Below are 16,580 nucleotides of genomic sequence, written 5' to 3'. Positions count from 1 at the left end.
CAAGCACTTTGCTGTTAAACAGCGTCCCTATGAGTCAGAACTTAGAACTACAAATAAATTTACAAGAAATTATTTTCATACCATATCCGTTATTGCAAGGCAGTAGCCTATTTGTTTTTGACTCCACGCATCAATAGAGGTGATCAGAATCGAGTGAATGTTTGCTAATTCCAGTTTTATTAGACCAAAAGAAGCACACATGCTCACATAATTGTCATAAGCTCATAATGTGGACTACAGTTTATCAGAAATAGAGCGAGCAGCAATACTCACTCACCTACGAGCAGTTCTGGCGCTGAGCAGTCACGTGGTTTAGGGACTGTTTTGAAAATTACGTAATTAAACATTTCAGTCAGCATTTTATAAAGAAAGAAAAAATAATCTATGCTTAGGTAGATGGTCTGAATGAAGGTGAAGCAGGATTTCACGTCGAATGAACAGAAAAGTGATGCATCTAAAAATGATTCTTACCGATTCTGGAGAATCTGGATCTTCCAAAAAGTTTTTTTTATTCATCGCGCGCTGCATAGTCTCTGTAAAACTCGGGTCCATCACTAAAACACTTTGTGCTCCAAGTGTAGAATATTTACAGTCACTCTTCCTCAAATCAGTCGTCATGCAAGTATCATAATGATACCCGTGTGGCAGTGTTCCAGTAACTCCTGTGTCTGCGTAACCGGGTGGATAGTACGGAATAACTGGGAGACTGGACTGATAGAAGATGCGCGATTGTCTCCACCTGTAGATCTTTACTGATATTATAACTACTACAGTTGTGATGAAAAGGAAAGAGACAGCAGCTAGTGCTAAAACTAAATAAAAGGTGAGGTCATCGTTATATTGTTTGGCGTGCGTAAAGTCGGTGAATTCTGAGAGCACTTCAGGGAAAGTGTCCGCTACAGCTACATTGATGTTGACTACAGCTGAGCGAGATGGCTGTCCGTTATCCTCCACAACTACAGTCAGCTTTTGTTTCACTGCATCTTTATCAGTGACCTGGCGCACAGTCCGTATCTCTCCATTCTGCGCTCCCACTTCAAACAGCGCCCTGTCTGTGGCTTTCTGGAGTTTGTAGGAGAGCCAGGCGTTCTGTCCAGAGTCCACATCAACAGCCACCACTTTAGTGACCAGATAGCCGACATCTGCTGAACGAGGCACGATCTCAGCCACCACAGAGCCACCAGTCTGTACTGGGTAGAGAACCTGAGGAGCGTTGTCATTCTGATCTTGGATTGTAATCTTCACTGTCACGTTACTACTGAGTGGAGGGGAGCCTCCGTCCTGCCCTCTTACCTGGAAACGGAAGTCCTTTAACTGCTCGTAGTCGAAAGAGCGCACGGCATTAATGACTCCACTATCAGCACTGACTGACACATAGGATGATACAGAAACTCCATTGACAGTGCTGTCTTCTAAAATATAAGCAACTCGAGCATTCTGGTTGGAGTCTGCGTCACTGGCCTTCACTGTGAATACAGAGAGACCTGGTGTGTTGTTCTCCACCACATAGGCCTCGTAATGATTTCTCTCAAAAACAGGTGTGTTGTCATTTACATCTGATATGTATAAATGGAGAGAAGTGCTGCTGGAGAGTGAGGGAACTCCCTCATCAGAGCAAGTCACACTGATGTTATACTCAGCTTCTCTCTCTCTGTCTAATTCCTGATCTGTGAGCAGGCTAAAGAAATTATTGGACTGAGATACTATTGCAAATGGAATATTGTCATTGATATCACAGTCAACTTGTCCATTTGCACCCGAATCCAGATCATTTACCTTCAACATGGCAATGACGGTCTTTACTGTGGACATCTCAGATATAGAACTGGACATAGATATAATGTCAATAGTTGGCTTATTATCATTAATGTCCAGCACATCAATAATTACCTTACATGTGTCAGAAAGTCCTCCTTGGTCTCTGGCCTGAATATCAAGCTGGTAAATGTTTGATTTTTCATAATCAATATCACTGTGTAAAATCACTTCTCCACTTTGTCGATCTACAAGAACAATATCAGCCACCGCACTGTCCACTGCATCAGAAATGTGATAAGACACGAGACTATTGGGGCCTTCATCTGCATCAAAAGCACTTACTGTTGTTATTTTGGTTCCCTTTGTGCTATTTTCCGTTATTGTAGTTTTATACACTTTTTGAGTAAATACAGGAGGATTATCATTTACATCAACGACTGTTATGTATATTTGCATTGTTCCTGACAGACGAGACTCCCCACCATCAAACGCTGTCAACAACAAATTAATTTGTCCTTCCTTTTCTCGATCAAGGGGTTTTTGCAAAATCATCTCTACATTCTTCTCACCGCCTGATTCTTCATCTAACACAAAATTATCCCTGGGTTGAAGGGAATAGCTCCGCAGTCCGTTTGTCCCAACATCCGGGTCAGTAGCTTTACTCAGCACGAATCTGGCACCGATCATTGCTGACTCGCTTATTTCAAACCTCATTTCATTCTTCTTAAAATTAGGAGCATTGTCGTTGATGTCCGTGATCTCCACGGTAATAGAATATAACTCCATCGGGTTTTCTAGAATCATCTGGAGATGCAGAGCGCATGGAGTTATTTTTGCGCACAGAGACTCCCGGTCCATTTTCTCTTTAATCAGAAGCAATCCATTTTCTCTGTTCAGTTCGACATATTCCGTGCTGCCTCCTGTATAAATTCGCGCTTTCCCCGATTTCAGTCTTTTTAAATCCAAACCCAAATCCTGCGCGATATTTCCGATCATCGACCCTTTCGCCATTTCCTCGGGAATAGAATAAGTGATCTGTCCGCACGCGCAGTCAGAACAAAAGACGAAGAAGAAAAGCAGGACCGTGTGCCACAAAGCCATGGCGGATGGCTCTTCTTGGAAATAAGCGTCCTTAAAAGCAGCAATCTTAACGTGGAGCTCAGGTTTGAATCGCTAGAAAACAAATGTTCCTTCCTTTTTATGAAAGCGATGATGCTCCTACATCATGTTAACACTGATCGTGAGAAAAACCTCTCCTCCTTTCTTTCTTTCTTTTTGATCCAGTGGGATGACGTGGGAGGGTATAATTATTTTATCCCTCTATCAGTCCATCGCTGTTAAACAGCGGCCCTATGAGTCAAAACTAAGAACTACAAATAAATTCCTAATAACTAAAATGTCATAATTCTCCAGCAAAGTTAGATTTCGTACTAAATCGCATAATTTCTAAGGAACAAAAGACTGAATAAATTAAAAATAAATAAATAAAATCTAAAATTTCTCTCTCTTTTTCTCTGTATATTTCTATTTTATACATTTTAGTGATATTCATTAAATCCTTGTACATGTGAAATATGAAAATATTATAGAAACTAAGAACATGGAATTTACTCGCTTCCTCCACCCTCCCTCTACTCCACATCCTCTTCCTCTTCCTCATTGCAATATACTTTTTTTCCAAACAAGCCATTCATCTCGCATGCATGTATGAACTGAAATTGATTTTCTGCCTTTTTAAAGTTTTCTCAAAGAATCTATGTATCAGTCTAAATCTAACAAAGACATCTTCACTGAACAGATGATATGATTTGAGATGATTCGATATGGCATGATATATTTGATTACTAAATGTCAGCTTTCAGAATACAGAGGAAAATTATTTGGCGCTGTCCAACATGATTGGTACTGAAAGCTAGTTTAAAACTGATCCTTCAACATGACACCACTCCTACAAACTTGTAGCACTTTGCACCACTCATATTGAAAACATGAACATCTCCAAATTCGATGAAAGAGTACAAAGTTTATGGGAGGTAAAGGACGGGTTTGGTGTTTGCAGTTTTTCTTACAATTACATTCAAATAAAATAAAATGAACAGAATCCAGCTACAACAAAACTATCCACCCAAGCATAAATTGGACACACAACCCACTCCCACACAAAACAACAACAACAACAATAACAACAACAATAATCCTGGAGAATGTATGAGCAACACATTTTGCCAACAAGGCAGTGGATTAGTAAATAAATCTTTATCAGTTCTGGAAAGTTTCCATGCCCTGAGAACTTGTTTACCTTCCCTGATAATGGCATGTTCTTTCTTAGTGAAGCTTGGAGCCATCACTAAAACATTTTGATAACTGCATACAGGCCAGTTTTTACACTTTCTATATCATAAGTCTGTCATCACAGTCCTAGTAATTCCTATATATGCATAAATATTTAGATTGTGCTGAAAACACTTGGCTTTTGTGTAATATTATTACAAAATCAAAGGGCAAAGGACATTAGAGTCAGCAGTGTGAGTGAATCTTCCCGTCATGATCCAACATGAAGTGATGAAAACCTCACACCAGCAAAGATAAATGAATAAATATCACACTGCACTGACACATAATATTTATATAATCCTTCACCATCAGTCAACAAAAGAAAAAAAAAGTCAGAGATAAAGTTTGTGAGCAATGTCAGCAAAGTGCTTTTATATCCATATATCTATTTCTGAAACAGCATCAAGTTCTTATAAAGGAGCATATTGCAAGCAAAATAGTTGTCCCTTAAGGAATTAAAAACACAGCTTTCTAGTGCGGTATGATAAATATTCTATAAGAAAAAAATGGTACTGTGTTTTTGATCCTGATGAATGTTATTGCCATCTAAAATATTCAGACACCAGAATATTAGAAGAAAATATAGGCTTAAGGGCAATCAAACAGTATATTCTTGCAAAATCATCAGCAATGCTGACTGAAATTAAAAGTATACAGTATACACATTGGGAAAGGTTCATTGTAAGGAATTGAGGAAACAGGCCCTTACCAAGTCAAGACAGTCAGGGTCTTCAATGAGAATATTTTCCTTCATTGCACGCTGCATAGTTTCTGAAAACCTCGGGTCCATCACTAAAACACTTTGTCCTCCAAGTGTAGAATATTTACAGTCACTCTTCCTCGAGTCAGTCGTCATAGAAGCGTCATAATGATACACGTGCGGCAGAGTTCCAGTAACTCCTGTGTCTGCGTAACCGGGTGGATAGTACGGAATTACTGGAAGATTGGACTGAGAGAAGATGTGTGATTGTCTCCACCTGTAGATCTTTACTGATATTATAACTACTACAGTTGTGATGAAAAGGAAAGAGACAGCAGCTAATGCTAAAACTAAATAAAAGGTGAGGTCATCATTATATTGTTTGGCATGCGCAAAGTCGGTGAATTCTGAGAGCACTTCAGGGAAAGTGTCCGCTACAGCTACATTGATGTTGACTACAGCTGAGCGAGATGGCTGTCCATTATCCTCCACAACTACAGTCAGCTTTTGTTTCACTGCATCTTTATCAGTGACCTGGCGCACAGTCCGTATCTCTCCGTTCTGCGCTCCCACTTCAAACAGCGCCCTGTCTGTGGCTTTCTGGAGTTTGTAGGAGAGCCAGGCATTCTGTCCAGAGTCCACATCAACAGCCACCACTTTAGTGACCAGATAGCCGACATCTGCTGAACGAGGCACGATCTCAGCCACCACAGAGCCACCAGTCTGTACTGGGTAGAGAACCTGAGGAGCGTTGTCATTCTGATCTTGGATTGTAATCTTGACTGTCACGTTACTACTGAGTGGAGGGGAACCTCCGTCCTGTGCTCTGACCTGGAAACGGAAGTCCTTTAACTGCTCATAGTCGAAAGAGCGCACGGCATTCATGACTCCACTATCAGCACTGACTGACACATAGGATGATACAGGAACTCCATTGACAGTGTTGTCTTCTAAAATATAAGCAACTCGAGCATTCTGGTTGGAGTCTGCATCACTGGCCTTCACTGTGAATACAGAGAGACCTGGTGTGTTGTTCTCCACCACATAGGCCTCATAATGATTTCTCTCAAAAACAGGTGCATTGTCATTTACATCTGATATGTGTAAATGGAGAGAAGTGCTGCTGGAGAGTGAGGGAACTCCCTCATCAGAGCAAGTCACACTGATGTTATACTCAGCTTCTCTCTCTCTGTCTAATTCCTGATCTGTGAGCAGGCTAAAGAAATTATTGGACTGAGATACTATTGCAAATGGAATATTGTCATTGATATCACAGTGAACTTGTCCATTTGCACCCGAATCCAGATCATTTACCTTCAACATGGCAATGACGGTGTTTATTGTGGACATTTCAGATTTAGAACTGGACATAGATATAATGTCAATAGTTGGCTTATTATCATTAATGTCCAGCACATCAATAATTACCTTACATGTGTCAGAGAGTCCTCCTTGGTCTCTGGCCTGAATATCAAGCTGGTAAATGTTTGATTTTTCATAATCAATCTGGCTGTTTAATGTAATTTCTCCACTTTCCTTCTTTACAACAAAAATATTAGCCACAGATCTGTCCACTGCGTCAGAAATGTAATAAGACACTTGACCATTGGAGCCTTCATCTGCGTCAGAAGCACTTACTGTTATCACTTTGGTGTCCGTTATTGCATTTTCTGTTATTGTAGCTTTATACACTTTTTGAGTAAATACAGGAGGATTATCATTTACATCAACGACTGTTATGTATATTTGCATTGTTCCTGACAGACGAGACTCACCACCATCAAACGCTGTCAACAACAAATAAATTTGTCCTTCCTTTTCTCGATCAAGGGTTTTTTGTAAAATCATCTCTACATTCTTCTCACCACCTGATTCTTCATCTAATACAAAATTATCCCTGGGTTGAAGGGAATAGCTCCGCAGTCCGTTTGTCCCAACATCCGGGTCAGTAGCTTTACCCAGCACGAATCTGGCACCGATCATTGCTGACTCGCTTATTTCAAACCTCATTTCATTGTTTTGGAAATTAGGAGCATTGTCGTTGATATCCGTGATCTCCACGGTAACAGAATATAACTCCATCGGGTTTTCTAGAATCATCTGAAGATGCAGAGCGCATGGAGTCATTTTTGCGCACAGAGACTCCCGGTCCATTTTCTCTTTAATCAGAAGCAATCCATTTTCTCTGTTCAGTTCGACATATTCCGTGCTGCCTCCTGTATAAATTCGCGCTTTCCCCGATTTCAGTCTTTTTAAACCCAAACCCAAATCCTGCGCGATATTTCCGATCATCGACCCTTTCGCCATTTCCTCGGGAATAGAATAAGTGATCTGTCCGCACGCGCAGTCAGAACAAAAGACGAAGAAGAAAAGCAGGACCGTGTGCCACAAAGCCATGGCGGATATTTCCGTGTCTGATCTCAAAATCCTTTGATTCTTTTTCCCCCTCGTTCTGACAGTCACTTTTGTTTATTCTCTTTTGTCGAAAATTGCATCATAAACAAGATTTTTGTTAACAGTAAAACACAACTCGTTTGCAACGACATCGTGTATACACTGTTCGAGTGAAAAGCCTGCCCTGCCTTTCTCTGTCACACAGAAAGACGAGGTAGGAGGGTTAGGGAGTTGAAAGTCAGAGCCCAAGCACTTTGCTGTTAAACAGCGTCCCTATGAGTCAGAACTTAGAACTACAAATAAATTTACAAGAAATTATTTTCATACCATATCTGATATTGCAAAGCAGTAGCCTATTTGTCTTTGACTCCACGCGTCAATAGAGGTGATCAGAATCGAGTGAATGTTTGCTAATTCCAGTTTTATTAGACCAAAAGAAGCACACATGCTCACATAATTGTCATAAGCTCATAATGTGGACTACAGTTTATCAGAAATAGAGCGAGCTCCAATAGTCACTCACCTACTAGCAGATCTGGCGCTGAGCAGTCACGTGGTTTAAGGACTGTTTTGAAAATTACGTAATTAAACATTTCAGTCACCATTTTATAAAGAGAGAAAAAAAATCAATGCTTTTAGGTAGATGGTCTGAATGAAGGTGAAGCAGGATTTCACGTCGAATGAACAGAAAAGTGATGCATCTAAAAATGATTCTTACCGATTCTGGAGAATCTGGATCTTCCAAACAGTTTTTTTTATTCATTGCGCGCTGCATAGTTTCTGTAAAACTCGGGTCCATCACTAAAACACTTTGTCCTCCAAGTGTAGAATATTTACAGTCACTCTTCCTCGAGTCAGTCGTCATACAAGCATCATAATGATACCCGTGAGGCAGAGTTCCAGTAACTCCTGTGTCTGCGTAACCGGGTGGATAGTACGGAATAACTGGGAGATTGGACTGATAGAAGATGCGCGATTGTCTCCACCTGTATATCTTTACTGATATTATAACTACTACAGTTGTGATGAAAAGGAAAGAGACAGCAGCTAATGCTAAAACTAAATAAAAGGTGAGGTCATCGTTATATTGTTTGGCGTGCGTAAAGTCGGTGAATTCTGAGAGCACTTCAGGGAAAGTGTCCGCTACAGCTACATTGATGTTGACTACAGCTGAGCGAGATGGCTGTCCGTTATCCTCCACAACCACAGTCAGCTTTTGTTTCACTGCATCTTTATCAGTGACCTGGCGCACAGTCCGTATCTCTCCGTTCTGCGCTCCCACTTCAAACAGCGCCCTGTCTGTGGCTTTCTGGAGTTTGTAGGAGAGCCAGGCGTTCTGTCCAGAGTCCACATCAACAGCCACCACTTTAGTGACCAGATAGCCGACATCTGCTGAACGAGGCACGATCTCAGCCACCACAGAGCCACCAGTCTGTACTGGGTAGAGAACCTGAGGAGCGTTGTCATTCTGATCTTGAACGATGATCTTCACTGTAACTTCAGAACTTAAAGGGGGCGACCCTCCATCTCGGGCTGTCACATTAAAGCTGAACGTTTTCATTTGCTCAAAATCAAAGGCTTTGATCGCATGTACAACCCCGCTGTCTGAGTTCACTGAGACTAAAGAACTCACTGGGTTGCCCTGGATATTATTATCCTCCAAAAAATAAGAGAGTCGCGCGTTTGGACCCCAGTCAGCATCGCTCGCTTTGACTGTCAGCACAGCCACACCCGGAGAGTTGTTTTCAAAAACAAATGTTTTATACTCATCAGAACTGAATACGGGTGGGTTATCATTCACATCGGAAATCTTCACATTGATCGTTTTGTTATTGTGTCGAGCAGGACTTCCCTGATCAGACACCACTATGGTTATGTTGTATTCAGCAATATTTTCTCGATCAAGAGTTTCATCAGTAATTAATGCATAGTAATCAGAAAGCGAGGATTCTATTTTAAACGGCAAGTTTTCGTTTATTTTACACTGCACGAGCCCATTTTTACTGGAATCTGCGTCTTCTACATTAAGAACAGCCACAGTTGTTCCGGTTGGAGAATTTTCTGCAATAAAGTTTGAAAATGACATTAGCTGTATGGAGGGAGAATTATCATTTTCATCAAGAACTTCTACAATGACCTTGCACGTATCTGCCAGGCCCCATTTGTCTCTCGCCTTAACGTTTAATTGATGGCTTGTTTCACTCTCATAATCTAATGTGTTTAAAGTTGTAATGTCTCCTGTTTCTGGATTTATTTTAAACAGTTCTCTTGCTTCATTACTCGCTTGAACAATTGTGTATGAGATTTCTCCGTTTATTCCTTCATCAGCATCCGTCGCGCTGACTGTAGTTAAGAGTGTGCCAACCGGGCTTTTTTCACTCACATCAACTTTATACACCGACTGTTTACACACCGGGGCATTATCATTTGTATCTAACACAGTGATCTGAATTCGCGCTGTGCCTGATTTTTTCGGTGATCCTCCGTCATATGCAGTCAGAATTAATTTTAACTCATTGCGTTCTTCTCGGTCCAGTTCACGTTGTAAAATCATTTCTATGTATTTTCTTCCATCATCCTGGCTATTTATTTCCAGTTTGAAATTATCCGTGGAAGAAAGGACATAATTCTGGATGCCATTTATACCCACGTCCATGTCTACAGCGCTGTCTAAAGGGAAGCGAGTCCCAGGTGCTGCATTTTCGCTTATTTCCAAACTGACGACATCTTTTAGGAATCGTGGTGCATTGTCGTTTATGTCTATTACCTCCACAGTGACACGATGCAGTTCGATGGGGTTTTCCATAATCAGATCAAAGGTGAAGCTGCAGGGCGTTGTTTGCTTGCAGAGCTCTTCTCGGTCTATCCTCTCCTTCACTACGAGGGTGCCTTTGTCTCTGCTCAGTTCGACATATTGCCGGCCGCCCTTTGTTACAACCCGAGCTTTTCCAGAAATAAGTCTGCTGATCTCTATTCCCAAATCTTTGGCGATGTCACCCACAAATGATCCATCTGGCATTTCCTCGGGAACTGAATATCGCGCTTGACCAAAGACACCATCCAGCCCGTAAATACATAGAATAAAAAACACACTGTGCCATTTTAGCTGCCTTGTAATCAAACGACGACAATAACCGACATAGGAGAGAAAATAAGCCATCGCGATCGCAGCCTTAAGCTTTCAGGACAGTAGAATATAAAAGACCAAAAAATAAATCAAAGAAAAATCCGGAACAGACATGAAGCGCTCTTCTCGGAGCAGAGCCACCAGAAACAGCCTACTGGCACCTCATCGACTTAAAAAAAAAAGGTATTTCAGTACCAGTAAAACGTAGATTCTTGTCCAATAGCGGCACTTAGAGTATGAATTCTGAATATGCACGTACTTCTTCATGAGGGGCATATTCCTATTCAGAATGGCCACTCAATCATAGAATATCTTCTAATACTCAAATTAAAACTCCTAAACCAAAACCTACAAGCTTTTATCTTGTAAACACAATTTCCAATACATTTAAACACACAAGAGGATAAGCTGCTACAGATAATGGATGGAATGGGTGGATTTAAACACACAAGTTACCCAATGCTTAGGTTATTACAAACACGATATATTGCTTGTCATGCTGCAATTCTGAGGGAAAAAATAGCAAAATTTTAATATTATACACATACAGAGTAGGCTACGAAATTCAATATGCAGTATTAATATCATTTAATAATACTGACATTATTAAACATTGTGCCTCCTCAGAAAGGAATGGGGTTGGAGTTATTTCAGCACTACAGAGATGAACAGCTCCAGTGGGGGGAAAAAAGTAAAACTGAGTCCTGCTGAAGACAAAACAGAAAATTCCTTTCACATTTTGTTTGAAGCCAATTGTGCGAATTAATTATTAAGTGATGCAGACATTTGAATCTTAAATAAAAATACATAATTTGAATGTATTTGTTTAGTCTGTTCTGTCCGCTCGCCTTGTGAGTGCATCTGCTGCTCACACAAACAAAATAATGACAAAATTTCTTTTGATAAACTGCACAAAAAGAAACTAGAATGCTTGAACAGAACATTACGTGTTTGTGTGTATTTCTTTCTAAGAAAGTGAATTTGTGCTAGATTCGTCCTGAACCTAATCCCCTAAAATTTAAACCAACTCCACCCACGCAACAAAGACTCTGTTCCTATAAAATTGGATGCATTCATGTCACTTATTGCTTTTGCTTGTTTCCTTAACAGAACAAGATCAATAATGTCACAATGAACCAAATATGCCACCTACCTCACAGTGTGAGTCGAGGGATTGCAATTTGTCATGGAAAAAAATGGCATTATGTAGTCCAATCTAAAGAAAAGAAAATATTTGGGAAAACCCTTACTTCTTCCAGAGGGGAAGCGCTATCAGAGCAGGCATATTCTTTCATTTTATGTTGCATAGTTCCTGTAAAACTCAAGTCCATCACTAAAACACTTTGTCCTCCAAGTGTAGAATATTTACAGTCACTCTTCCTCGAGTCAGTTGTCATACAAGCAACCACTTTAGTGACCAGATAGCCAACATCTGCTGAACGAGGCACGATCTCAGCCACCACAGAGCCACCAGTCTGTACTGGGCGGATAACCTGAGGAGCATTGTCATTTTGATCTCGGACTGCAATCTCTAATGTCATGTTTGCGCTGAGAGTCGAAGAACCACCATCCTGGGCTCTTACACAAACCTTTACATACTTCATTTGCTCATACACAGCAAAATCCCCAGTGTTGAATTAACACCCAGAGTGTTTATATAGGTCCAATTGGACCTATATAAACACTCTGGGTGTTAATTCAACATTGAGGAATTTGCTGTGTAGTCAAAAGAACACACTTGCATATACCTCCCCACTATCAGCATTAACTGAAACATAAGAATACACAGAGGACCCACCTACAGTAGTTCCCTCAAGAAAATAAGAGATGCGAGCATTCTGGTTTGAATCAGCATCATGAGCGCTCAGCCTAAATATGAACACACCTGGAGAGTTGTTTTCTATAACATGAGTTGTGTAAGCATTCTTGACAAATCTTGGAGGACTGTCATTGACATCAGATACTCTAATAGTCAATATGTTCCTACTGGAAAGTGAAGGAGACCCCAAATCGCTCGCTGTTATTGTAATGTTATATTGTGCAACACATTCACGATCGAGAGCAGCATCAGTCACTAAAGTGTAATAGTTTCGTATAGAGGACTGCAGTTTGAATGGAGTCAGTGGATTAACTGAACATGTCACCAAACCATTCTCTCCTGCATCGAGATCTTTGATGCTTAGAATCATTATAGTTGTAGCAAGAGGCACATCTTCAAACACTGGGCTAGAAAAGAACATGATGGTAATCGTTGGTGCGTTATCATTTACATCAATTAAGTCAACAATCACTTTGGCTGAGTTTTCTAAACCACCTTGACCTTTTGCTTCTACATTTATTTCATATTTTTTAGCCTTTTCATAGTCAAGTTCACCTTTCAAAATAATGACACCTGTACTTGTATTGAATGCAAAAATATCACTTATGTTACCATTCAGATTTGCAAAACTGTATGAGACTAGACCATTCACCCCACTGTCTGCATCACTTGCATTTACAGTTGTTAAATATGTTCCTTTTGGTGAATTTTCTGCTATCATTACTGTGTATACTGTTTGGTTAAATACTGGTGCGTTGTCATTGACGTTGAGCACAAAAACATTAAATTTCATGTCACTGGATCTCTGCAGGTTTCCTCCATTCACTGCTGTGAGAATCAGAGAAAGCTGCAGATTTTCTATAGGCTTCTGTAACACCATCTCTGGGGATTTAACTCTGTCCAGGCGTGAGAGCTGTTTCAGGATGAAATGATCGTTTGGTGAGAGAATATAATTCTGCAGAGTGTTGATGCCAACATCTGGATCATCTGCACCTCTGAGTAAGAAACGCACTCCTGGTGTGGCCAATTCACTGATATCCAGATTGATTTCATGGTTTGGGAAGGTTGGAGAGTGGTCATTTCCATCCAGGATTTCCACTGTGACATGATGCAGTTCCATGGGATTGTCGAGGATGATTTCCAGTGTGAAACTGTGAGGAGTGATTTCAGCGCACAGCTGCTTGCTGTCTATTCTCTCATTCATGACCAGCATCCCATTGTCTGTCTTTAGCTCCATGTACTCAGTGCTCTCCCCGGACATGATGTGAGCACGTCCAACGCACATCCGGCTTACCTCCTGCCTGAGATCATGAGTGATATTCCTGATTACTGATCCTTTCTTTATTTCTTCAAGAGCAGAATATCGAATCTGAGCACTCGCGATACAAAAGACACAAGCCATCACAAGGAAAATCCTTTTCTATCAGTGCACACAAAGATCCAGCTGTTTTCCAGAGGAAGAAAACACAGCACTTGGAATTCCAAACCCGTTTATCATGTTCGCACAATAAAGGAGATCGATTTCTCGTCAAAATTAGACTGAGAGTTTACAAGGCTATAAAATTAAACAACCTATCCTTTCCATGTCTGTCCATAGTCCTTCCCATGTCATGGCCACAGTGTGTGAAAATGGAGGCAGTGCTCACTTAGAGAGCTCCCTGAGAATAAAACCACGGTTTATTGTTCAACAGCAGCCCGCAGAGTTGAACAAGTAGAATAACAAAGAACACATTCAGTGTCCAAACAGAGACTTCAGGACATTCAGGAGTGAAAACAATCAGACTTTATCAAGGAATAGATGACACAAGACATAAAAGCCTTTTTAATTTTTTTTTTAGAATTTGTTTATCATAATAAGACATTTATAGAGCCATATATACAATTTGATGGTGTGCGAAGAGTGTAAGTGATCACCAAAATTTGCGGACATTTCACCAATTTGGTCACCATATCAATTAACATTTCACAGAAACTGTCCTGTGGTGTGACATTTGAGGGTTGTTTTTTTTAGTTAATTAATGACATTTCATTTTTTATTTTTAATTTTAATAATATGTCTTCTATAAGACCTTCTTGATATAATATATATTGATATTCACCTATTATAGTAGGTAATGTTTTTTATATTTTTAATTTACATTTTTTATTAGTTTGAAAGTATTTGTTATGAGTCTTTGACTCATTGTGCATATCAAAGATAAATCAAGCATTGATTGATTGATTGATTGATTGATTGATTGATTGAGTGTAGCTCACTGGAACTATTAATTATAGATGGAGGACTACCTAGACTCCTCAGAAACAAACAAACAAACCAACAAACAAAAAAATCACTTGCAAAAAAGTTGTGACATTGACATTTTCCCCCACCTTTTATCATGAGACTTCATGCCGATTTATAAACAGTTCTTTTTTCGTGAGAACTGTATAATGAGGCATCAGAGAGATAGATAGATAGATAGATAGATAGATAGATAGAGAGAGAGAGAGAGAGAGAGAGAGAGAGAGAGAGAAAACCAAACTGAAAAAAACAATAATAAGTCAATAGAACTATCTGTTCTGAATATGGCTATGACAATTGTGCTGCTAATTTATTATTATACCCCCACTCCGAAGGAGGGAAGCTGGTATTTGCCTCTGTCCATCTGTCTGTCCTTATCTCTGTATTTCTGTCCATCCAAAACACCATTTTTCTCAGCAACCACAGATCATAGCCACTTGGGACTTGGTACCAAACTTCAGCTTGGGGTTCTATACCTTGTGTACTGTTTTCAGGTCTGTCGCACATTGACTTCCTGTTCACTGGCTTAATGTATTTATGAAACAGATCGTGTGGATTTACAAAATTTTCTTCACATTTTTCTCAGCAACTACAAATCACAACTGCTTGAGTCATAATAAGTGACCTATTCCTTGGACTACTTGTATTCTGATATAAGTGAAAGCGGGGGGGGGGGGATACATAAGTGAGCAGTAGCTCACAGTTGATCTTGCTTATTTTGGCTTCACTTGCAATGAACAGATTTACTGACCCCTACTACTATGACAACTACTTTATCAAGCTACTTGCTCAAACAGTCCTGACTATTCTTTTCCAATTGTTCCAGTCTTCCATTGCTTCTGGGAGCTGATCTTTGCTAAGAGTGGTATCTCTCCCTACTCGCTCAATGGGTGTTACAGCAGGCCTTCCTACACACCTTTTTCCATGCAATAGTTCCCATAAATGCACTTCAGATATAACTTCCTTTTTGCAATGCCAGCAGTGACCTATGAATCTCAGCTTTCTTTCTTTTATAGTATCAGAGACTTGAGGAATAATCTCATGCAGTTATTTATTTGTTACATGGTCTCTTCAATGAACATTGAATACAGTTCACAACATGTGTGTGTAACAGCCATTCAGACACCGTTCAGCATTCTGAGCGGTACAACAACACACTTTCAACTGTTACTCTAAAACATCTGAGCTTTAGATCCCTCTTTAGTTTAGAATTCGAAATCACTCCCATTTTATGCATTGCTGCCCATCTGTTTGTGATTCTTGTTGATCTATCTTTCTCATTACGGTCTGTCCATGAGCCTAAGTATTTGAAGTCAGTTACTCTCTTCAATTCATATTCATCTTGATTGATGATGTTCTTGTGTTGTTGGTTACAAATAATATAGTCTCTCTTTTTTAAATTAAGATGCAAACCAATCAGTTTTGCAGCTTTCTCAACTCTGTGTTGTAATTGTGCATCTTCTGCAGTAATTGATCATACAACAAGATCATCTGCAATGTCTGCATCTGTGATGTTAATAGCTGGATGCCTAGTACTTCTTTTTTTTTTATAGCAAAGCCATAGTGTTCGAAATCTGTCATGGCTATTTGCATTATGTAATCTAAGGCTTGAAGAAAAATGTATGGGGCAAGTGTGTCGCCTTGAAGTACACCTGCGAGAATATGGAAAAACTCAATGTCTCCATCTGGGAAAAGCACTTGGGTAATGATGTTTTTGTACATGGCACCTACTGCATTAACAATACAATGTGGTAGTCCATATGCTTTCATGCAAAAACTGCTTATTGACCTTTAATCCAGTAGGACTTCTCTTAGGATGTATGAAAGATGAGAGAAAAAATACTTGAAATCACATCATCTGCAAAATCCTAACAGAGCAGTGCATACACTCAGCTGCAGTCTAGCTAACCTGGGAGCAACCATCAATTCCGCATTTAAATGAATTTGGATTTGTTCTAGTAAAGAAATACTCAGAAGGACAAATCCTGAATCATAAAGTTTATTCTGCCATAAGGAGCAAATAGAGAACATTAAACATCAGACAGTTCTCAAAGATCTCATAAAGCTATATGGCACAAACCAAAATAAACGTCCATCCATCAATTATCCATAACCGCTTATCCTGTGCAGGGTCGTGGGCAAGCTGGAGCCTATCCCAGCTGACAAT

At 39.9% G+C, this 16,580-nt stretch overlaps 1 protein-coding gene across 13 annotated transcripts in view; it reads right to left on the bottom strand.

Annotated features, from left to right (window-relative positions):
- LOC132873435 (protocadherin beta-15-like) overlaps positions 1-16,580 on the bottom strand; it is a 246,338-nt gene that overhangs the window by 96,988 nt on the left and 132,770 nt on the right. The window contains exon 1 of one of the 13 annotated variants that reach the window (XM_060908999.1): positions 4,802-7,209. The exons of 11 other annotated variants lie outside the window; for them this stretch is intronic. In XM_060908999.1, coding sequence (XP_060764982.1) covers positions 4,802-7,189 — 2,388 coding nt within the window. In that variant the 5' untranslated portion in view covers positions 7,190-7,209. Of the gene's footprint in view, positions 1-471; positions 2,970-4,801; positions 7,210-16,580 lie in introns of those variants that run through there. One more of the 13 variants, XM_060909001.1, reaches the window with a different exon arrangement.

The sequence above is a fragment of the Neoarius graeffei genome, chromosome 25 (assembly GCF_027579695.1).
Source record: "Neoarius graeffei isolate fNeoGra1 chromosome 25, fNeoGra1.pri, whole genome shotgun sequence".
NCBI classification, from domain to species: domain Eukaryota; kingdom Metazoa; phylum Chordata; class Actinopteri; order Siluriformes; family Ariidae; genus Neoarius; species Neoarius graeffei.
The sequence above is the reverse complement of the archived record's forward strand: the minus strand, read 5'-3'. Positions and strand labels throughout refer to the sequence as shown.